Source organism: Anser cygnoides, chromosome 5 (assembly GCF_040182565.1).
Source record: "Anser cygnoides isolate HZ-2024a breed goose chromosome 5, Taihu_goose_T2T_genome, whole genome shotgun sequence".
Lineage (NCBI taxonomy): Eukaryota > Metazoa > Chordata > Aves > Anseriformes > Anatidae > Anser > Anser cygnoides.
The window spans coordinates 63,458,544-63,482,942 of NC_089877.1; the positions used below are offsets into that span (position 1 = coordinate 63,458,544).

Sequence of the window (24,399 nt, forward strand, 5' to 3'; positions counted from 1 at the left end):
GGAATATCACCCACTGGCACTGGCATTAGCTACTGGGCTACAGAGTACCAATTACTCCTGGTGTTTTTAAGGGCAGATGTCGTTGCAGTTGCAATTTCCCTATTCTCCAGCAGGCTGACTGATTTCCAACCGTTGCAGCTTTAGTGACTTCATGGATTCAGAAGCCCAACTGGAAACTCTGATTTCTCATTGGATTTAAGCACACCCTCTTGACTACATTAGGTTTTTGAGGCTAGAGCATTTTCAAACTACTTGGTTTGCTTAGGATGTAAGGCTATTTGTATGAGGGATCCCAGAGCATTAGCACAGAAGAGTTAGATTTGTAGGACCTCACTGTCAGCTTTGCTCAGGAAGCACCCAAGATGTAAAAGGTATCTGTTATAACTGAGGACTTTTCTCCTGTTGTGTAAGTGCCAAAAGAAGCAGCTTCCTGACCACATAATTTTACCTGTGCAGCAGCAGCTTTCACTTACATTAAACTATTTCTTCCATAATCACACAGCACCGATGTGAAGGTAAGTCCATGAAAATGAATCTTCTGGTCTGCTATGCAGTATTTCAGTATTCTTGGTGAAATAAGACAATTGAAAGTCTAATAAAAGTTATGGACTTGCCTTACCATCAAGGGGAAGCTCCTGTTCGCAGATGGGAGGGCTGTCGGAGGCAAAGTGCATGCTGTTGCATTTCACTGCTGAAGGCAGCTTCTTGAGGACTTACAAAACAGGGACAGTAGGATTTTTTTGTCTAATCTGACTTTTAATGATCCTCTTACACTCTTTGGGGAAAATAATAGAGCTGTGCTTAAAATTGAGTTGTTTTTGTTTTGTTTGTTTTTAAATGCTTAGAGTATACTTCAGGGTTTTTGTGTTCTACCCTGTACCAAATAGTGTGTTTCTGCTTTTGTACGTGTTAATGCAAAGGCACTCAGGGAGACTGCTTGTGCTGTGTCACAGCTTTCTTTTACTAATGCCTTTAGCTTTGTTGTGATGTTGTAACCATTTATGAAGAGTGACAAAACTGAGTTTGGCTAATGTGACCTGACAATTTTGCTACAAAACCAGTTTAAATGTATATACTTTTTCAATAAATGCACCAACTTTTTTTCTAAAAATGTTAACACTAATGAAAAAAATGACACCCCTTTTAAAAATTTTACTTTGAAGCTCAGTGTTTTTACTTTTAGTTCTCTACTACCTCCCTCCCTTCTCCCTCCCTTCTTTGTTCAAATGGAGAGGATATAAGGAGAATTCAGATGCTGCATGTCTTAAGCGAAAGCGTTCCCAAGGTACAGTAATTGTAGATTTTTATTTTTTTTTCTTGTAGTACTCCTGGTTTAGGAAGCTTTAAATTCTAGTTTGTTCGTATCAGTGAAATGTGTTAGAATTACATGCTTCAATGTCTTGAGCTGTGCTCATGCCATTTCCTTCAAAAGGGAAGGAAAAAGCATCATGAGTCTTAGAAGAAAAGCAGCAGCATTGTGAATCGTAGAGAAAGTAGATGCTAGCAGTATGATGCTGTAACCTTTATTATAATTGCTTGTGATTGATAAAAACTATAAACTTTTATGCTCTTACTATGTGGTTTGGCTTTTTCAATAACCTACAAGCAACTTTCTTGAGAATCTCTACAGGCCTGGTGTTAAGGTAAATTATGTCAGAGAAGGAATGGGGGATTTAACTGGATAAAGAGTTTTATACTAGATAATATTTTGTTTGCCACTTTTTGAATAATGCATGCGTCTTTAATTTTGTGTTGTAAATTGTTTTTACTGCAGCTTTTGTATACTGAAATGAAATAAGACTTTGGACACATGATATAAAAAAGGGAGGCTGTACAGGATACATGATCAAGGCTGCTGTGTCACAGAACTGTGAACTTTGCAGCAGCTGATGTGCAAATTTGTTTCAGAAGGTGGGAGTAGAGCCATTAATGATTGCAGAAGGCTCAAAAGTACCTGTCGCTGATCTTTCTCCGGCACCGTTAAATCATGGTAATGCTTAAACTAAGATTAAACTCTTAGTGACTGTGGAAATAGACTTCTGAAAACTGCACCTTCGATTTAAAATGTAAATGCACATGGTAGGTTTAGAAATATTCTTGTCATACTATATATTCTTTTAGTTCCTAGGAATATATTGAAGGATGAGAACTTATTTTGATATGCATTAATACTTGCCATTTGACTTCCTATAATGATATTTTTTGGTAACTGAGTCCAAATGCAAATGCCTGAAATCCAAACGGTGCATAGTCAACTTTTTCCTGCCTCTTCTCACACATGGAACTCAGATCTGTTAAAGGTGAAAAGCATAACTTCTGTCTTAAACAGTAAGAAAAGACTTCTGCCTTTCAGTTTGTCGTTGTAGTTTTGAAATTATTCTATGTATTTTTCACCAAATCATGTTCAGTTGTATTGTTGGATGGGCTTGAATTAAAGTTGCCTTTATAGCAATTAGTGATGTTCATGAATTAGGAGGTGGTAAAGTGCCATAGAAAAAGGACAGCAATGTGAAACAGCCCAATTTGATTAAAAGCAACAGCCTTTTTCATGTGCCTTTGTGTATCGAATGAAAAGAATGATTTAAAGTCCACAACTGTACCTCAGGTTTACATACCAGAGCTTCAAAGTTGTTTAAAAAACCAACAACAGTGGCCAAATTGTGCTTTCAGCTATGTGTATGATCTGGCCAGTTTTTGTGCAGAAACTGAGGCTGATTGCAACACGGATTTACTTAAAAATAAATTTGGAGGAGGAGGGAAGGCAGGAAAGGATTTCAGACAGTGTGTATCCCTTCTCTGGTCTTTAGCCCTGACTGGAATGACAGTGCCTTTGTGGAGCTCTTAGCACTTCAAAGATGCTTTTCTCTATTGATTTTGACGTGAGCATAGAAACTGGTAGAAAAGAATCACCCCGTGCTTTGGTCTTGGCAGGTAGATGAAAGCACCGAGTGAAAACCAGGTGCTTACCTTAAAAGATATTTAATTTAAAACTCTTGGCTCTGTGAAACGCCATCTTCTAGTGCCTGTCTGCCAGTGCTTTCTGCTGGAAGCCTTCAGCTCCTCGAGCACTGGAGCCAGGTGGCTGTTTGCACTGGCAGTGCACGTGCAGTGTGCACGTCCCCAGCTTCTCCATGGACTTTGTGCTATTGGCATGAAAAAAACAGTGCAAGCTTCCTGCTCCTCAGTTATTCTCCTGCTATTTTGGCTCCAGATGAGTTTCTGCTGTCTAATTGAGACCAGGTTCTTCAAGGCTGTAGGCGTATGTACTTTGTATTTTCTTTTTTTTTGTTTCTCCATTTTTATATTTAAACTTTGTAGAGGGGTTTTTCCATCTATGTTCATCTGTCTTGGTGAAACTGGAGATTTGTATGATAGGAAACAGTGATATTTTCAGCTGGGAGAAGACCTTTCTTAATCCATCTCCCTTCACCTTTTCTTCTCTCTGTCTAGCAGCAGCCTGTCTTGCATCTGCAGTGGGGCTGTGCCTTCTGTGTATTCAAACTCTAGGTGTCTGTCTTGCTTGGTATTCCTGAAAAAACAGTTTTGTTTCCGGCTACAGAGGAAACCAAAACTTGGTCTCATTTCTATGGACTCAGTCTTTTTACCAAACCAGAAAACTGAGCAGCGTGGAGATTGCTTAGGGGTTTTGCCACCTGGGGAAGGTGCATCTACAGCGACTCCTGCTAAGGAAGCTGTGCATCTTCTTAGTGTCAGCGAAGTAGCTCATGTGAAAACAAAACTGCAAGAAGTCAGATCCAGAGGGAGGTTCCTGCCCTGTGGTTTTACAAGGAGATCCTTCGTCTTCTGTGCCTGCCTTTCAGAGATGCCTTAGCCACAGTCAGATCTCAGTGAAGCTCAGCAACATCCTAACCTGGTGCCCTGGAATGAAGCCACAAACACAGCAAGCATGCTGCTGGAGGACCAGAAGGCAGAGGAATGAGCATGAAGAGCATTCCCCTGTGCTGTACTCACTGCCTAATCTGAATTCTGCAGCTTGATACCCTCTGCTTCCTCAGGCAAACTGTGACATGCCTTGGTGACTTTCTGACACTCTGTGACATTTCTTGGTGTGAACAGCTCCGGAGTTGTCACTTTAACTACCTCTGCAGCATGCAAGAGGTTTACATCGCAGTCAACCTTTGTGTCTGAAAACAAAATGTAAATCAGTGTTATCTCGTCTTCAGAAAAAGAATTCTCTCTTACCCATGTTCAGGTTCAAAATAGCGATGGCAGCCCTTGGTATCCTATACCTGGGAAGCATGGTTTGCATCTTTTTTCTCTCTTTTTTTTTTTTTTTTAAGAATCATTATTTTCATAATAATTTGATTTTCAAGACAAAACAGCTTTTAAAACGTTATTTTTGATGTTAGATGGAAAGGAAGGATACATAGTCCAAGTAGTGTAAAAAAAAAAAAAAAAAAGGGAAAAAAAAAAAACAAACCAGCCCTGACTGCAGACAGCATTTAAGGATCACTCCTCCTCAAACCACTGCCTTTCCAGTGGTGATAATAAGCAATTCAGTCACAGGCTTCTCTGCTTCTTGCTGGGCATGGTTTGGACCTTGAACACAGTGATCTCCAAAGGCATCATGCTTCCAGCCCTCCTCTGTCAGCTTCCCCAGGAACATACTGCGTGATTTCATAGAATGTGAGCAGAACAAGCTTGTTAAAGACCTGCTCGATGATGCATAAGAAGTCTGCAGCAATCGTGGATTTGGGGATAGAGGAGTTTGCAGATAGATCTGCAAGGAAGTCACTTTGCCACTGGACTCCCTGCCTCTCAGGACATCACAGACTGATGCATTGACTCCCAAGCCTGAAAGAAGAAGTTTTATTGGGAATTTCCTTTCCTTTCCAGTTCTAAACTGAGATTTCTGGACGTGGACTCATCTCTTTGCCTGTAGGGGTGTTTAGGAAACAGTTTGCTCGTTCATTGAGCTCTCACTAGATTGCTTCTTGCTCTGGCCAGTCATCAGCCTGAGCTGACGTGTCTGCTCTGCAAAGTCAGGCTGTTTTCCCTTCCTCTTTGCTCTGCCAGTGTCAAACAGCCATGTAGTTCTAGTTACTTTTTGTGTATCAGTTATTTACTGTGGCAAAAGGGGTCATCCTTTTCTAATCCCCTTGTTTCCTAGAGACTTGATTTAGTTTTTCATCAGACTGTTAGTTCTGTCTGCCTAGGCAAAGAAAAATACTATAGGAGAAAGGTCGCAACATTTAGTTTAATGTGGCTGGTTTGTGCTGCAAGAGAGTTAAAATATGAAACCATGATGGCTCAAGTTTTCTCAGAATGTTTTTAGAGTACAAATAATACGAGTAACTTCAAGTAGGGGACAGGCTAGAGCTCCACTTGTTATGGAAAAAAATAAAATAAAATCCCTCTGGGTGTTTTCCATGCCTTTGGACTTTTTAGCAAGACCAATGACATAGTTAAATAACACTTTCTTGTCAGAGGGCTATTGCTGTTAGTTGTCAGCTTTCCAAGTATTGCATATCCCACATTAAATGAGATCTAAGCAGCAGATTTCCAAACCTAGGTGAAATCTGCAGTGCTAGTAATAGAGCTGTGATACGGTTTTGCTCACTCGAGCTCCAAGCTCAGCTGAGAGTTTCTGCCTTGCATTATAACATGCCTGCTGTGCTTAATCCGACAATCAGGCAGTGTGTCATGAGGTTGGTCCCAGAGTTCAATCGGTTCCAAATCTGGAAAACACAGGAACTGCACAAATGCTCTATAGAGCTCTTAGTGGCCTTTGAAAGAGCTAGATTCTGTTCGGTGCCAGAAATTACTCATTCAGAGGCTTTCTCATTGAACTGCATTTCCATCTCCTAGACGTTTCTGAAAGGCTAGCAGATGCAGTGGAGCCTTCTAGTAACAGAGCCTTGAAAGCCTCTGTGTTGCTGTAGGGCTCTGTAACCTTGGTCAAAACCAGGGATCCCACTGAGCAGTCACAGGACAGAGAAAATAGGAGTGCAGCTGAGCTTTTCTAGCAAGAGTGCATGGGGCAGCTACCTGGTCATCACAGCAGCCATCAGTATTTTTGGGGTGCATCTCCCTGCCCCCCCACCCCGTTCTTTGTTTTCAGTTAAGGATATATTTTGGAAGCCTAACAGCCCAAACTGAGGGTGGCAGGAGAATAATGTGAAACGTCCTCAGAGCGGGTCTCCTAATTGCTGTTTGTCTTGGTGAGATTAATCCAAAATGTAAAAACCGTTCAAGGTAAGAAGTAGTGTGAATGTAGGTATAATAGAGATCTAGATTTTAAAGTGTGTGTGAATTACCCTTTTTTCTGTGTTTGAATGGGTTTTTGTTTTCCCTTTATCCATCTAAATTAAATATTGTTCCTTTTTGCTGCAGCTATTCATAGTCTAAAGTTGAGTCGCAACCATGTGGACTGGCACAGTGTGGATGAAGTGTATCTTTACAGTGATGCAACAACATCTAAAATTGCAAGAACTGTTACACAAAAGTTGGGGTTTTCCAAAGGTAATATTTCTCGGGGTTTGTAAAGAATACTTTAAATACCGGTATTTTAAGATTGTTGCTTTAAGACTAGAAGGAGACTTCCAGTTTGAAGTTACAATATGTGACTGGCCCATTTTTGCTGTTGGAGTTTTTGCAGAAGAGTGTAATAGGTGCCTTGGGTTGTTGTGCATAATTGTAATTATACATTAATAGTCTGTGGCATATTTGTATTACATTTCTTATTATTATTTTAGAAGCAGCAGTTTTCATATGCTTACTACTCTAATACAACAGTGGCAGTGACTAGCAGACACAATATAAGAATCACAGTTCCCTTTGCAATCTTAACTTTGCCATTGTGTTACTTGCATACTGTGATGCATTCCTTAATAACATGATCATAGCTTCCCCTCTTGCCAGTTCTTGCCTTTTTCAGTTCATTAGACAGACCTATGAACTGCGAGGAGGGGTGAGCAGTTAAACCTGGACAGAAGGTATTTTCAGTACAAATCCAAGCTAATTTAGCTCAAAATTACCAGTTATAAAGCCAGTGAGACTGAGAAGGTTGGAAGAGAAGATGTTCCCCCTTAAAGGAAAGGCAGATTGTTGCCAATCTAGAAATCTGGAACTTGTCCTCTCTGCAGTAGCGTTCTTGTGTAGTGCTGGACAGCTACAAAAACAAGAAAATACACAAATTCCTTTTGTTTTCTTCCTTTGTCTCTGAAGAGACAAGATCAAGTAATAGGTATGGCTTTAATCTCGTGTCTCTGTTCTGTAATTAATGCCCTCTTAACCCACAGGGCTCTTGGGTGGATACTTAATTAATGTTTGCCAAGAATTAATATAATTCAATGCTGTTGCACAAAATTACAGAAGAAATGAAATAGTCTGTATCCAGAACACGATTTGGGCAGTGTGTAATAAATAATAAACAACCTCTGTCCTAAGCAGTTTGGGGTAAGAAATATGAAATAGAAGCCCACTTTATAAGTCCGTCCTGTGTAAAAACCGCCCTTAGCATTTTTGTTATGTTTTTCTCCTCCTTAAAAGAAAACCAAGTTCTTCCTTTCAGATTTTCACGTGACGAATGATGCTTTCTTCCTCTGTATGGCCATCTGCAGGGCTTGCTGGATTCATACTTCTCTCCCATCGCACAGCCAGCGTTCACACGAGGCTGTTGCCTTCTATATGGGTCTGTCACTAGAGGGGGATGAAGCCACGCTGTGCCAGTGGGTTTCACAAGCCATCAGCAGGACAGCAAGAGGATGCCCATATCTGCCAGCATAATTGATTTTTGGTTTGGCTACTGACCTGGGGAATGAGTGAGGAAATCTGAGGATGGATGGGCTTGGAATAAAATGTAGATTTTTTCCTGTCAGCGTGAAAAATTGTAAAGCGTTTCAGCCAGTTCTCTTAATGGGGTCGGATAAAGAGTGACAACGCATATCAATTGTCTGGCAAGACATTTCAATGATCAGTTCACACTGTAGAAGTAAGGTGGAAATACAAGGAAGTTTAATGGTTGAGGTACATAGAAGAAGAGCATTGTGTTGTGAAAATGGATGGACAATTATACAAATGTTTTCCCAAAGCTGTTTTTGAAAACAGCTCTGAAATTGGTTGTCTTTTCAGTGGAAATAGCCTAATATGTTGAGTGATACAGTTAATTGCACCTAGTTGCTCAAATCTCTCAGGAGTTTAAAACTGCAGATTATTAAAAAGTACATGCTAATTCTTTATGTATAATTGTATTTTCAGAATACTTTAATGTATTGGTCTGAGACAAGTTAAGCATCTGTCATGTAAGACCATTGCACTTCATAGAATGTAACTGATCCAGGATAATGTTTTTTCTACAGCTTCAAGTAGTGGGACAAGGCTACATAGAGGCTATGTAGAAGAAGCTACGTTAGAAGACAAGCCACCACAAACTAGTCACATTGTGTTTGTTGTGCATGGTATTGGGCAGAAAATGGACCAAGGAAGGATCATCAAAAATACAGCTATGTGAGTCCTTCATACTATTTGCAGTAGCAACTCTAGCCTGAATGAATCGCTGACATTATAAATGACAGCAGACTCTTCGATTTAAGCTGTATCTCTTCCTGTTTCCTTTCCCCCCCTCTTTCCCTCAGTCATTAGTCTTTATGTTGTGGGTGCACTACTTCGTATGTCAGTTCAACTGTATGGGCCTAGTGAGAGTAGGTGCAAGCCAGAAGAGCAAAGATGCATCCAGTTTTCATGAGCAGTGCTTATGACTTTCAGAGGACCGGTCAGTGAATTTCTAGCACTGGTGCTCAGTGACTTTGCCAACTGGGTGGGGAGAGATTTTCATTTGATCAAAAAGAAGTGGAATCTCCATTGCTCCTGCTGGTTGTCAGAACACTGAGCAAGTGAAATGCATGCTGGTAAGAGAGGGAAAATGAGGAACTAGAACGAATGTTGGCATTCCTACCAGTGCCGAGTTACTTAATACAGTGGGAAGCTCCTGCTGAGAGTCTACTCACTGAGTTCTGAACACAGAAGTCTGATGAAAAGTACGACATAATTAAATGCTTACGGGATCTTTTCATTAGAAGTCTTTTGTGAAGCTTGGTTTGCAAATGTTTTTTGATTTGACGTCCGAGCTAATTCAGAAGGCCACTCAGAGTGCTGCTGAATAGGAGGAGAAACTCCCAAGTTATTGAGAATGCTGTCCCTGAAAATACCTTTGTTGAATATTAGAAGGAGTTGTAAAGTCTTGATGACAGCGCTGTGGGAACAAGGTAGTGTTAAGGAATGCTTCATTAGCTGAAAGAGGAGGCTAGAAGTGTTAACTGCAGATCTCTGTTGTGCAGGTGGTTTAGTATGTGTGCCCCAAATAGTTCCACTTTCCATCAAAGTCAACAGCAATAGTAACACACCCAGTGACTCCTGTGAAGGCACGTGTAGAGCTAGGATTGCTGATTTCGTGGCAATGAACAACTATGTAGGTCAGTACTCATGCAAGTGACAGAGGTGCCGTTTCTCTAGTGTGTGCCATCGTGTCAGCAGGCTCTTGTGTTCATTCAGCTCATTGTTCCACTCGTGTCCTCTGGTACAGTAGATTAGGCCTCTTGATTTCACTGCTGTGTCATTTGTCATCTCAAAGCAACAACCTGCTACTCCCTACTCTCCTTGTGTAGCACTTCGCTTCTCTTACATTTGTGGTGTTTAAGAGCAAGGAAGCAAAACCGGAGAGAGAAACCTTTTTTGATAAAAATCTGAAACTAGTCACCAAGATAAAAGTAAAAACTTACATTTTTGTAGGAGCCAATTACACTGGTAATGCAAACGTCCTAAATATAAGTTGTTGTTTTAACAGCTACCAGAAATAAAACTTCCACCTTGGAGTCATTTTGTCTTTTTCTTTCCTCCTACCCCATTTTGCATTGAAAATACATACAGGGTTTGTATGTGTGGATTAATTTCAGCTCAGGACACAGTGCATGGGTGTCCATTCCATAAGAAGTCCCACTTTAATTGGCAGCCCATTTTATGAAATATTTTCTCTAAAAGGGAAGCAAGACTCTTTGTGCTTCAGTAAATTCCACTCTGGTCTCAGATACCCTCAAGAAATACCAGACAGCACTGCATATTCTTTTAAAATTCTAATTATTGGCATAAATTGTGTAGTCTGTACAAAATCTGCAAATGAAAGCATCATGTTAGATTGAAATCTTTTTTTCTAATAGCTTAAAACTTATCGGTGGAGAAGATCCCATATGTTCTAGGAAGAGATTTTAGAAGAAATGTCTGCCAGGCCGACACAGTGGCAGTTCTCACAAGCCGTACTAACACTTTCTGTTAGCACTTTCGTCTGTGATGTGTGTGTTTTTCTTTTTAACTTTTTTTTTTAATGTTCTTTTGCATTAGGGACACAAGAAGTCAAATGTTGCCTTTTGAAAAAGGATAAGAAGGACAGGCAGAAGTATTCTTTGACCCTTTAAAGTAGAATCTAAAGAGAAAAAAATTCAGTGTTGCTTCAAGTAGGCAGACTTTCATGGGAAGCCTGTAGTTGCAGCCATGCTAAATCTGGAACTTAAGCCTTAGGTCTGCCCATTAGTGTCACCATCCCTCCTTTCTTCTTTCACCAATACCTGGGTACCACCAGCAGTGGCAGAAAGCATTAGCAGCCCCCAGAGCTCATCACTGTCTTGGGCTGCACGCAGCTTTGTGTGTCGCTTGAGAAATGGATGTTACCTGTGTGGGAACCCTGGGGTAGTCGTCGTGTGTCCCTTGGAAATAGAAAGCTGCTTTTGCTCTAGGCTGTCTGGTGTCTTTGATAAGCAAGTAAATGTAGAGCCTGCTGTAAACTATGTTATTTTAGTCTGATGGGTAGAAAGAGGAGGCAAACTCCACAACACCTTGCATTTTTTTGGTATGGTGCTTGGAGGGACTGGAGGATCTCTGGATGGGGATTGATTGCTCGGGTTCGTTCCTTTCCTCCCACCCTTAAAAACCTCTCTTCTGCATTTCATCTTTGCCATGTACATATATTGTTGCTTCCTTTTGGTTCGATCTACCCTGGTATAAAACTTTTGCATTTATTTCAGCCTGTGTGAGAGCAACACTTCAGTTCATAGCATAAAACCATAGTCACACTTGAACAAGTGGTATTAAAAGAAGGAGAAAAGAAAGAGAACCCAGACACGGAATACTCTCTCTGTAACCCAGGTGGGTTGAGAGACCCTACCAGAGCTCACTTGATACGCTGTCCTCATATTACTGCCTCAAGAAGGAATTGGTACAGCTCATGATGTATCTGCATCATTAGGCAGATACTGTTGGTCACAGACTTGAAAACAGAACCCTGCTTCCAGGGTAATTTAAAATTGCATGCGCTAATTTCATTAAGAAATGGAGTTCAGTCTACTCATTAATGTGGTTCGATGCTAGGGTTGCAGGGTGTCCTCTAAGTAGGTAAATGGAAAAGATGCGTTTTATCAATGTTTGAATGAACAGGTCTTTAAAAGATGTGACATGATTTTGTTTCTTCACAGTAAAGTTAAACACATTTATTATCTAAATGTAGCACAGCAGCTGGTACAACAAGCTGCTCCTGTCAGTGCTGATATTAACAGCAGAACTCGTCTGAGAAGAGACAGTACCTCCTCCAGGCTGGATCAATGATTCAGCTGAGCTAACATGGACAGAATAATGCTCTGTGAGATGCTGCAGAAGAAAAGGAATTATTACATCTTCTTCCATAAAAAAAATTATTCTGTATTTCTATGTAATATAAAAAGTTTTTTTGATTTGCCATCAGATGCAGTATTCTGACATTAGATTTCTGGTATGGTACAATGTTAACTTTAAAAAGATGATAATTTGAAGATAATCTTTTAATTGTACATACTTTCACACTTAATGGAGTATTTTTGCACTGAAGCCTCGTCTCTCATGTTGTTGAAGTTGTGCTTTAAGGTTGTGTGTATTGGGAGGGGTGGAGAGGGGTGTCCTTAAATATACTAAATAGAATTTAGGAATGTTGCTATCCATGTTTCCAACCTTTAAAAAAAAATCCTCTTGTTTTATCAGAAGCTGACCCTCTCAATTTTATAAACTCCTGTGCTTAAAAAATGAATGGAGTAACTGTTCTGTGTATTTCCATAATAGCTGTAATGTTGTGCTGCTTCTTGGCTGCTCTTTCTCCAACCCTGGTATCTGTCTGCCTCTGTCTGAATCTTCTGTTTTGATTCAAAATTTGTATTTGCCTGTGCTGCTGCTCGTAGCACAAAAATTGCTGTCTGCACAAGCACATCATCTTGGCGTTCCATAATCACCAATTACATTTTTATTGCAAGCCCCATTAGAAAGCTTTTTAATTGTGGATTATCATTATAATTACCTCAGAATAGCTGTTTTGGTAAATTTCCAGTGGTACACAAGCCCTTGCAGAGCCTCTTAGAGGCCTTTGAATGCATTTAATATTTGCTGCTTGAATCTTAAATCAAGATTTCCTAGTAGAACGTTTTCAATGTTTTTAGCTTTTCACGTATTGGGTAGTTTTGCTTATTTTCCATTTAAGGGCTAGCATTTCATTACATACATATTACGTGTTTGTCTTCCATTCTTCGGTGCTGGCAATAATTGCACGTTCCTCTGAAGTTAAGCATGCAGGTGGTAACTGTTGTTGTACCGGTTTCAACTTGAGCTTTCTTTGGAAGGTAAATGGGTTCAGCCCAAGAGGTAAAAGGTGATGGTTAGGGTATTAATACTCTTGTAAGAGCTTGTTCTGTGTATGTTTATTAATTATCTAACACGACTGCATATTGGACCAAAGGTACAATAGCCTGCTTGGGACTTACGCACATCTCTGCATTTGTTCCTGCTCCCTTCCTCTCCCCAGCCCTCTTTTCTGCCCAGCATTACACGTTCCCTACCCACAGCAGCACAACTGACTGTACGGCCCCATCGTAATCCCGATCACTGCAGTTACCCAAAGACCCAGAACCCCATCTGGAAGATGGGAGGGACAGGCGAGGAGGCAGGGTATGGCAGCGGGAACAGGGAGTGCCTGATCTGCTTCACTGCCAAAGGCAGCATCTCACCGACGGACATCCCTGCTGCTGTTTGGCAAGCTGTGCTGCTGGGTAGGGGGGAACCTGCATTTGGAGGACCTGGACCTCCGCAGTCTTGTCCTGGCGATCCCATAGTCGTAACCAAGAAGGCTGGGTTCCTTTGGTCATCCAGAGTCCCATTATTCTTGAAGAGCATGAAGCGTGAATCATGGTTATGTTCATTCTGGTTGCCTCCTAGAATTTTCATCTTTCCTCTGAAGTAAAATGAGTCTCCGTATACCCTAGAGCAGCGGTCTGAATAAGTTAAGGCCCGAGAGCAGATGAATCCCTGACGAACAGGGGCAGAAGACAACACGTGTCTTGCAGGTGCTCTTTGAAATCTGCCTTGAATAAAACTCGAGTTTGCATTTCTGAGACGCGGCTGAGCTTTTGAACACAGCGTCCCTTTCATTTCCTCTGGCTTGAGCTAAACTCAGTTTTTATTACTCATGCCCACTACTCGCTTCGATTTACCAAATTTAGTTCAACCCAGCCTCAAGTGTCCTCAAAAACTCGTGATATTATTTCCTCAAAGAGGCAGGGAGTGCTGTGCTCTGTTGTGCTGAGCTCCAGAGTAATGAAACCAGTATGGGAATGCTTTTGAGCTTAATTTACCAGGTATGTGACCCATGAATGGCTTTAGTTTGCTTTGTTTCTGGGTTAGCAGCAGAACAAATACTTTACGGGGATCTCTGCCCTGGATAAACAAGAAATGCGAAGTGTAACATTTTGGGAGTAAAGGGTTTTTTGTGAAATTTTCATAAAAGTATGTATTCAATTATGTATTATTCCCACTGTACTTTGAGTACATGCATTTAGAGCATGGATTTCCTTCACATTGAGAAGAGGAAAGAAAACTGTTCAAGGTTTTTCTTTTCCCAGCCATTCGCCCATTGCCCTAGCTCCTAAATCAAGAGTTCAGAGTAAGAAGCTGGCTGGTGTAAGCTTCTTGAATTCAGGAGCGTTCCCTCATTCTCGGCTTTAGATTTTCTGCCTGAAGAGAGTTTGCGAAGATGACTTGGAAATAAAACGAGTAACACTTTCAACCCTTCAGTTATTTTTCTCCGTTACCAGATATCAAAGTGATTTTATAAAGTTTGTGAACTGGATGAAGCTAACTTGTTTGTAGCTCTCCAATTTCTTCAATTTCTTATGTACTATTTGAATGCTACAGAGCAGTAAAATGAGTAGCGTAAGAGTTTAAAAAGAAAAAAAAGGCAATAATTGTAAATATGTTAGTTCACCCTTGGATTATACTTATACAAGGATGGATACTATGAAAATATGGGAGTATTAGTACATTGCTTTAATCAGAGATAGGCAGCCAAACACATTTTATTTATCGTGAGTCTCAAAGTATTTCCAGACCATTACTTCCTGCATGCAAAATAGCAATAGGTCATAACGCTTTCCAAGGCATGCACTGCATCTGTGCTCGAATGGTTTTTCTCTTAGAAAAATCGTAAATTTTAGTTGTTACCATGCATTTGGATGTATATATTTAAGTAATTGTTGCTCTGGGGTCAATATTTCAAATTCTGTTTGTATTGGAAAGCGGAATAATTCTCTGCCTGTTTAGATGAGGTTTTATCACTTCGGTTCGTGTTAATTTAGCAAGTGGCTGGAGGGACTTGCCATCTAATAAAATAGCTGATTTTTTTTTTTAAGCCAGAAGAAGGTATTAAAAAAAAAAAAAAGACTTAATAGCAAAACAGATGTGCGTATATATAGCAGGTGTATATTCTGGTGTTTTGTATGTGAGCACAGCCACACTGCTTGGCAATTACACCACAGTTTTGGTCAAAATCTGAAATATAAAGCTGTTGATGAAAATCAGTGGGAGATGCCGTCTAGTGCCATTCCCTGTAAATGAGATGTGCTGCACTGGGAATTGTCCTGCTAATGTGTTCTAATGCCTCTGTGACTCTTGGGATCAGGAGACGGGTGTGATATTGCGGCTGTAAAATAATAGGGGAGAGAATAATTGCACCTCTTTCTGACAGTATTTGGCTAGCAATGCTGAACTGGATGGCATAGGAATTTTTAGTGGTAGGCAAAAACTGTTTTAGTAACCGTATAATTTGTAATCTGAAAACAGTCAGGACTTTGTAGTATTAACCAGCTCCTTAAGGCTAGCACGCAGTGCAGTGTGCCGCAGTGGAGGAGCACACCTGAACCAGCACTGAGATGGGATTGCTGAATGCTTGGTCTGACATCAGTGATGTGGCAGCTAACAGAAATCTGCTGGAATAGACCACCTCTTCTGCTAGAATGTGTTTTGCGAGACAGGAGGAAGATGCACACAGAGTTGCCTTTTGATTTTCTAGTATGCCCCAAGTGCATTTGAGTGTTTGTCCATAATCTGTTTTAGCCGAAGTTTGGAACCCTTCTGCCAAAGGATGCACCATGTCTGGGCAACCACAGCTGATGGAGGGGGAACCATCAAGATGTGGGAGGGTAAAAGTTAAAAATGCATTTTATATTTTGCTAAAGGACACAAAACTGGCCCAGTTTTTAGGGGAGACTTGAAGCTTTCCCAAAAGCTTTGGCAGAATTTCTTAGCTGCATCGTTTTTCCAAACTCTTATGTCTAGCTTAAGAAATAAGACTTTCAATTAAAAATCCTCCATCAGTTTTCCTGTGAACAGCTTTAGTAAGACCTGAGCCCGTTGGAACAGGAAGAAACTCCATGGCAAAGAGCTCCAGGGAACATTTTGTTTCCTGATAGAGGGTTCCAGTTTGCCCACCTCCTTGCTTTGGACGTGACACAGCTTGATGGTGACTTGTGCCATCCCGTAACCTCCTGAGGTTTGGGGGTTAATTACCTAACAGCTGCCCATCTGTGTTTAAAAACAAAACCTTCAAATCAGCAGATTAATAACCAGCAGGATAAAAGAAGGCCATCGTATTTGAAGCAGGGATTGTAAATAGCTCTAATAGCTATTTCTTCATAATGTTTATTGCAGCCAGTAATGGGTAAATAGTTCACATGTTTTTCCCTGGACTGTTAGGACCAAGTTACGCAGAAGTTCTTTCATTCAAAGTAATCACTGCAGTGTAGAAATCTGTGCTTTATTCATATAAAGTTCCTGTGCTTTTAGTGCTTTTAAGTCTAGCAGCTTTAGATTGCTGCTCATTTGCTGATCTACTGTTAAACTTGCTATTTCTGAATTCATGTTAGCTGGCCACTATCCTTCTTCTTGCACAGAAAATTTAGCAGATTTAGCAATACTAAAGAACTAACAACATTGCCAAATACTTTTCATGTGGATTTTAGGTCCCTAAGTTTCTCTGTATGAGCAATTATCTGATTTTATTCAAACAGGTGTGTTTTTCTTTTGTTTCGGTTACACGAGGACTCCATGAATGTTAATATATATATTTACTGAATTTTTATCTTCTTGATAATCTGTGCAGCTGAAGCTAGGCTCTCGAGAAAGTGTCCTCGGAGGCGTGTTGTGTGCGTGGTGGTGGGGCAGCTTGGTCTGTGCTTTGCAGGGCTGGGTCACTTTGTGCCTGTGTAGTCCCCACACACACCTGCACAGAAATGTTAACAATTCCCTTCCTAAGCCAGTACCAGTCACTCTCCCTGTACAAACACTGCTTGTAAGGCATGCTGGAATTGCTCGTGAGGAGTGCTGAAAGCTCTGTTTGGGGCAAAGCAGCACTGTTCCTTTATCCTTTTTAGGATCTACTCCCCTAGGTGAGGTTTGTCTCATTATTTCATCTGATGTACATAATCACCACTACATATGTGTGTGTATTTATATTATTTATTTATTGTTTGCTTGCTTTACATATGACATGCAAAAAATATTCAAAAAAGCTTACATAGCCCTAAGCAAAGAGGTTCATCGGCCCTGATTTAAGCAGGTCTTCTTGCTGTTTTTTTTTTTTCCCCATTATACAGAAAGGACATCCTGTGTGTAAACCTTTGCCATCTCATTGGACTAGATACTAGGAGATTAGGAGTGCAATCAAACCAGGCTTTAATAATAGAGATGTTGATTAGTTGCATTTCTTGACTGCTTGGTCAAGAGTTACGCCATCAGTAACTATTTTGAAACACAGTGTGCCAAAGGATACTCCCCTTTTTTTCCCTTCTTTCATAACCAACACCTACTTTTTGATGGGAAAATGTTTTTGGCTGCCCACTTCAATTAAAAATTTGGTATGTCACCAACCTGCCTTTTCTTAGCATAATGTGCTTTTCCTTATCCTGAGGAGAAGAAAAAAAAAAAAAAAGATGATTTAAAAAAAATAAGAATTATTTTTGTAGAAAATGTTTTTGCAAGGCATTGGCATTCAACCCTTCCTCGGTGAAGCGTGTTCTCCCACACTGTGAAGCTGATGAGGCTAAAGTTAAAAAGTAGAAAGTGTTTCGCCCAAAGCCACCGTGACATCCCTCTGCAGCCCTCACGAGCTGCTGGTAGGAGCTGAAATTCCTCTCTGCTTCCATTCCTCTGGCCACATCCACCTTCAACTTTCCTGCATGACATAAATCCTGTTACTGAGCCGGATCTGTGCAGGGCAACAGCTACAGAGGGAAATTCAGAATGACTTTTGTCAGTGCTTCTTCCTTTTCAACTGAATTGTCACCTCCTGTGGCAACCTTGTGGAAGAGATTTGGGCAGCTCCCGACTTCATGTCTCAGCTACCTGCTGTGTACTGCTGGCTTTATTTTAAAGAGGTAAGGATGGATTTAAACTCAGGACAGGAATTTGAGACGAGTTGTCCATACAGGATCCCTGCGTAGTGCTGATACCGTTTCAGAGCAGACAGTTTTGCCCATCAAACAGAGCAGCTGAAGCGATTACTGTCTCAGGTGCTGGTAGTGATTTAGGCTGAACTGTTGCATTTCTACTGAAGCAGAACAGGAGCACTCATATACTCAAGGAACGTGTCTCAGCCAGGGGGTGAAACTTACCTGAAGCACATTTGGATTTGTAGAAGATGGGAGATTAATGTCATCGTGCATTTGGTTGCAGCAATCATTAGAAGGGGGTTTGCTTTGAAAATAGAATAAAACATGTTGGAACTCTGGGTTTTGCCTCAAAACAAAATTCTGATTTTTAACTGGGAACCAGCTGCTGGAAACTCAGCATTGCTGCCCCTCGGTCAGATTTAGTTTGTTGTGCTCATCTTCAGAAATGCTAATGTCATTGGGACCTAAGTATAGTATAAAGGAAAGAAGGGAATATACAACACTTCCTCTGGTTGTTAAATGTGTTTGATAGAATGCATGGATTTTTCACTATCTTCTTCTAGAATTTCATGCTATTTTTCATCCATTGCTGATGGGTCTTTCATGCCTCAGTAGTAAAGTATCATTTTTAAAGGAATATAATATGCCAGTATTCCCCTTCTCCCCCAGACAGCAGAGAGGTTCAGATATATTTTGTTTTGAGGTATTTTTAAGTTTCTTATATTCCTTCAGAGAGATGTGTCCACCAACGTGCATGTTGAGATATCTTTTAAAAATTAAAAGTCATTTAAAAGCACAGTCTCTGCATCTGCTACTGTAAGTTGAAATCCTAGTGAGTGATCCTGTTTCTTGCTCTGAGAACTTTTAAAGCTTTCCAATTTGATATGAGAAATTAAAATTCTGACTTTTCAAGCAATATTGTTAATAGTTTTCATTGTGCTTAAAAGCACTGAATTGTCTTCCTTACATAATGGACTAAATGGTTGATTTCAGTGGATTCAGGATTTCAAGGCAGTGATAGAATTCTTAATTTTTAGATCACATTCTAGCCCAAATCAGCCAGCGTTAACAGACGTCTTTCAATTTAATTTGGACAGTTTATTAGGCTCATAGTAAAATACATTTAAAGTTCATAAATTCTTTTGAGCATGTAATACACATAATTTTCCATTATATGATAATTTAAGTACTTGAATTACTTCACCTCACAATTTTGTTTCACCTAGGTTAATAAGCATGCATTATAGTAAAAGTAGCAATGCGAGAAATGAGTGGATGCACTGACTTTCTTTGATAAGTGCACCAATAGTAGTCTTAACAGGAACATGTTCTTTCTTTCTTTTTGTAAGGATGCGAGATACTGCAAGAAAAATAGAAGAGAAGTATTTTTCCAATCTTGCAACCCATGTTGAATTTCTTCCGGTTGAGTGGAGGTCAAAACTTACCCTGGATGGAGGTACATTACTTGATTCTTTTGTTATTCCAGTAGCTGCAGTCTGCAAAATTGTCCCCCAGAAGTTTCATGCTGTGTTCTCTGCATGTGCCGTGTTTGGATTTTATCATTCTCCTGCATGTAACTCGAGTCTCTTTTCTTTCAGACACTGTGGACTCCATTACTCCAGATAAAGTACGAGGTTTAAGGGACATGCTGAACAGCAGTGCGATGGATATCATGTACTACACAAGTCCTCTTTATAGGGATGAAGTAAGTGTTTGCTTGTTTGTTTGCTTTCCTGAGACATTAAATAAAGAATACTAAAACTTTTCAAGTATAGATCACTTGTAGTTGCTGGTATTGCGTGGGCAGCAAGTGCAGCTCTCTGGGATCTTCTTTCTGTACCCATGACACTCCTCACTTATTGTTTCTGAGACAGGAAAAGTTTCCAGTTCAGTGCTGGCCTTGTATCCAAGGGGTAGGCAAAATTCAGGTTTGTTTTCCTGTTGGGAGCTATCTGTGAGAAGATAACCAGGATTTGGCAGAGTTCGTCCTAGGATTTGAGACAGGAGCAGACAGGCATCTATTTCAGATGAGCAATAGAAATGTCTTTTCTTATTCTACAGTAGAAAATAAGAAATATTACCATGTGTGCAAGCATATAATATTTTAGGGTTTTTTTTTAATATCATTGAGGAGTAATCAGCAGCTTCAAAATTTCTGAAAGACATGAGGCCTTAATTTTGTAAAATTAGGGATACTAGGTTCTCCTTTTGTCCTGTCAGTATGTGTGTAAAATACCTGGAAAACATCCAGCAGGATGATCCTCGTATATCCTTGCTGTTAAGGGACTCCTAAGTTTGGCATGTAATTTTGGAGAAATTATGAACATAAAAAAATAACATTTACACTTCAAGTAATCAAAATACAGAGTTTTAACAGAGAGAAAAGTAGAAAAACAGCAAAAACTTCAGTCAGTGTAGTTTGTTTAGAGCAGAAATCAGCAGCTTAGAAATGAGAGGGTTTTTTACAGTGTTTTCATACATCTGCACATTCTGAGCAATGGGACTCCATAGAGCTGAGTATCTTCTTACTTCTTGCAAAATCTGTGGACGTCATTTAATATCTGTCAAATGTGAAGTCAGATGGGGCCAGCAACATCTGTAAACATGCCCAAGCCAGTATTAATAGAGGTATACACTTGACCTTGCAAGAAAAGCAGGGCAGTTACCTGTTTGTTAGGTGAGTGTTCATATACTGGAAGCTGTTGTTTATTCTTGCCATGTCTGTGTAGGCATGTGAGCTTTCGTCTGTGTGGCCCCATTCATCAAATGGAGAAGCCTTGAATAAATGACAAAGTACCCTGTAAAACATATACAGTGCATCATCCCGTGAGCATCCTTTGTTTGCCACACGTCCTGGAAAAGCCCTGTAGGGAGGTTTTAGGATTACTTTCTATAGGAATTATAGTTTTTTCTTTATTGACTGCATTATATATGGAGCAATGGTAGTGTTTTTGCAGATTTCATGCTCAGTCTGCATGGTTAAACTAGGGGTTGTGGAAGATATCTTACCAGAGGACCTGATGCCACCTTTCATTAAAATTAAATACATTTAAGTATTTTAGACTGTCAACGTAATTGTAAAACCTAAACTTCCTAATAATAATAACTTTCCTGATAGCAGCAGTGGTTTTGAAATTGCTATGAGCCTTTTAAGCTTCCAACGCTAGAAATAAGTGTAATGAAAGCTGTGCTCTCTTGTTGCTTGGTAATGCAAAGTTCATTGTTCAGGGCTCCTGGGTTCTCAGCTGTGTATCAGGTTTCCTTGTCTGTTGTGGAACTGAGACCAGTGTGAACTTCTGTGGCAAGTGAAGAAAATTTCTCTGGCAGCTCAAAAATAGATTTTTAAAGTGCATTAGAGACTTGGCATGTCTACTGGCATCTTACGGGAAATGGATTAGCAAGTAAAGGTTAAGTATGCTGGCCAACAATGCATGAAAAATTGAATTCATTGCCCAGAAGAGCTGTAGTTTTGCAGGTATATTACCATCCCTCAGGTATGAGAATTGACAAATAACTGTGCTGTGGCTATACTTAGATCTGATTACAAAAGTTGTTTTCTTCACTAAATCGAGTGAATTTTTGGAGAATGAAGGACCACCCACTGTAGGAAAAGATCAGGTTCAAGACCCGCTAAGGAACCTGAAGATGCACAAGTCCATGGGATCTGATGAGATGCATCCACAGGTCCCGAAAGAACTGGCAGATGAAGTTGTTAAGCCATTATCCTTCATATTTGAGAAGTCGTGGCAGTCCAGTGAATTCCCCAGTGACTGGCAGAGGGGAAACGTAACCCTATAACCCATAAGGAATTGGCTGGATGGTCACACTCAAAAGAGTTACAGTCAATGGCTCGATGTCTAAGTGGAGACCAAGGACAAGTGGCATTCTTCAGGGGTCTGTATGGGGACCGGTACTGTTTAATATCTTTATTAATGACAGGGACAGTAGGACCAAGTGCACCCTCAGCACGTTTGTTGACGACACCAAGCTGTGTGGTGCCGGAGGGAAGGGATTTCATCCAGAGGGACCTTGGCAGGCCTGAAGGGTGCGCCTGTGAGAACCTCGTGAGGTTCAACAAGGCCAAGTGCAAGGTCCTGCATCTGGGCCAGGGTAACCCAAACCATCCTGTGATTCTATGAATTTTCTTGAAACATTTCACCCCAACAATACGCCCCGGTTGATCATTACCCTGCCTTATTCGGTCTGCATTGATAAATCGTACAGCGTTCTCAAAGCGAAGTTGTACACTCTGAATTGCGAGCATTTGTCCAAAAAGCACTATTTACAGGTGTAACGTTAAAACCTTGAAGAACAGGTTTCTGAAATGAATCTTTATTGTAGTCAAAATATTTGGATGCAGTTTTTCTTCTTCGCTCAGCTACAGAGTTCATGTGCTGCCACTGTGTTGCCAAGGATGTGACCTCTTGATCACATCCCTGCTCATTTAGCTAGGAGTTGTGGAAAACCCTAGTCATTAAATAGTTGTACGTCTTTGCACCTTTTATTTTGCCTTTAGCTACAGAAGTGAGACTTGTATTTTTTCAGTTACTCCTTCTTATCCCATTTTATTTCCTGTGACCTGACTTTGCACAGATTAAGGACAGTATTATCAAGCTGAGCATTCCTGTGGAAAACCAGCGTTGTGGTGTCCATCTCCCCACCATGTTCAGAGGTCACTCCGTTCAGAGTATTCATTCCAGCTCGGAAGCAAGCTTTGTCTTCAAGTATTCACTTAGTCCCATGTTGCTCAGAATTAGTATTCCTGCACACCACTTTATAACACCAACCTGAGTCTTTGGATGCTGTTGGTGCTCCTAAAGCTTTCCATCCGAACATCTTAGAAGTGTCTCAAAAGGAGCTAATTAAACTTTGCTGTGCCCCATGAAATGAATTGAACAATGCAGTGAGTTCACCCTAGAGAAGAACAAAAGCTGTTATCCACCTGACAACGCTTAACTATACTTTGATACTAATTTTATTTCTAATTCAAAGGATTTCTCCCCACATCTGGAAGTAATGTGGCCATTGCTTTAAAGCTTTTGACCGTTCTTTAAACCTCTTGCTGAGGGATATGCGAGTGGGTAACCACTGAAGGAAAGGAAAAAAAAAGGAAAAACCTTGTCATATCAGCTTTCATATGAGACAGCAGACAGCTGCTTCGGATGCAGCTGGATTGTTCAGTGAGGCATTACAGGAACCTGGTGGATAACCCCCTCTCTGATTGCAGGTATTGTTTCTTCTGCAGCATGGTAGGAAAATGTCAGAAGCACCTTTTGGATTTTTGACATGTAATGTGATACTAGACACGTATCAATAATTCAGTGAATGTCTCAGACAGCCTGGTCTCAGAGTTCAGTGTGGGGGCTGTTTGTAGCCCTCCCAGTTGGTTGTGGCATTTGTGTGAGGCTGCAAGTGAACTGTGCTACGCAGCTCCTCGTCTGTGTGGTGCTCCGTGATGAGGAAAGCGGAGTCCCTGTTTAAACATTACAGACATGATAACAGAAGAAATTAAGTTGATATTTTGATGCCCACGTGCCTATTTCTAAATGAACAGTCATTTCACACTGATTCTGATCTTGCTGGTGCTATTTATGGTAACGTAATGTGGGCTGTTAGCGTGTCCAGTGGGTGACGGTGTCACATCCGTGCTGCTGTAGTTCTGTGTTTCTTTAATAATAAATGGTTCTGACAGAGTTTAAAAAGCCTAATTGATGCATAGCAAATTTAGTGTTGTCACCTTCATTATATTGTTAAGTGCTTATTTTACTGATCTCCGCTGTGCTTACTTCCAGGCTAATTGTAATGCTGTGAATTATTGATATGTCTTGGCAGAAAGTGCCTGCAATACAGGCTTAATATTATCTGCATCCGTCACTGAAAGACCTTTAAAATGTTAGTTCAAATATTGCAATAGCCTCAGAAGATCAGTAGATGTTTATGGATTACTTCCGCCACAGCCGACGTGCAGGGGAAAGAATGCAGTGGGCATTGAATGTTTCTCACCAGCTGGCAAGAGGAAATGAAGGCTCAGGGACGTGGAGGAGTGTTACAGGCTTTAGGAGACCAGGGGATGCAGTGACATGCAGCCGACATAGCATTGCTCCCCTGGGCAGGCTGCACTGTCCACTTTGAAGTGGCTTGTCACTTTGCTCTTACACACATATGAAAGAAAGGGGATTAATGACTGTACTCTTCAAAGATGGAACTAGTATTAATTTTTACTAGAGATTTCATCCCTCTTTGAATGTTCTTCTCTGCTTCACTCCTTTCAGCAGTAAAAAGCATTTTTTTAACGTGTTTCAAAAGGAGAGGGATGTGAGGCAGGAGATTTTTAACTGGGACTATTTCAACACTGGTTTTGCTTATTCCCTTGAACCTAATAGGGAGCTGCTTGCCAGCACTTTCACAGCTTGCTTAATTCATTTGATTGTCAGCTTCATAAAGTGGTAGGTTACTGGATCTGCCAGAACCTAAACTTAGCTTTGACTACGGTGACTTGGCTAGAAATGGGTTGGGCTCGGCTTTTCAACAAAAAGAGGGGTAGTGAGAAAGAGACTGGGGTCTGGGCAGATCTGTGGATCCTTTATCTGTAACGTCACTAAGAAACGAAGCCGTTCCTGTCTTTTCACACAGTTAAGTCTCATTCTGGCCT

General features: G+C 40.6%; 1 protein-coding gene across 5 annotated transcripts in view; it reads left to right on the forward strand.

Moving 5' to 3' along the window:
• Nucleotides 1-24,399, forward strand: part of DDHD1 (DDHD domain containing 1) — a 66,514-nt gene that overhangs the window by 21,316 nt on the left and 20,799 nt on the right. For 2 of the 5 annotated variants that reach the window (XM_066998624.1, XM_066998619.1), the window contains exons 4-8: nt 1,169-1,285; nt 6,355-6,483; nt 8,322-8,469; nt 19,097-19,203; nt 19,346-19,452. In XM_066998624.1, coding sequence (XP_066854725.1) covers nt 1,169-1,285; nt 6,355-6,483; nt 8,322-8,469; nt 19,097-19,203; nt 19,346-19,452 — 608 coding nt within the window. The remainder of the gene's footprint in view (nt 1-1,168; nt 1,286-6,354; nt 6,484-8,321; nt 8,470-19,096; nt 19,204-19,345; nt 19,453-24,399) is intronic. The other 3 variants (XM_066998620.1, XM_066998623.1, XM_066998622.1) reach the window with 2 other exon arrangements.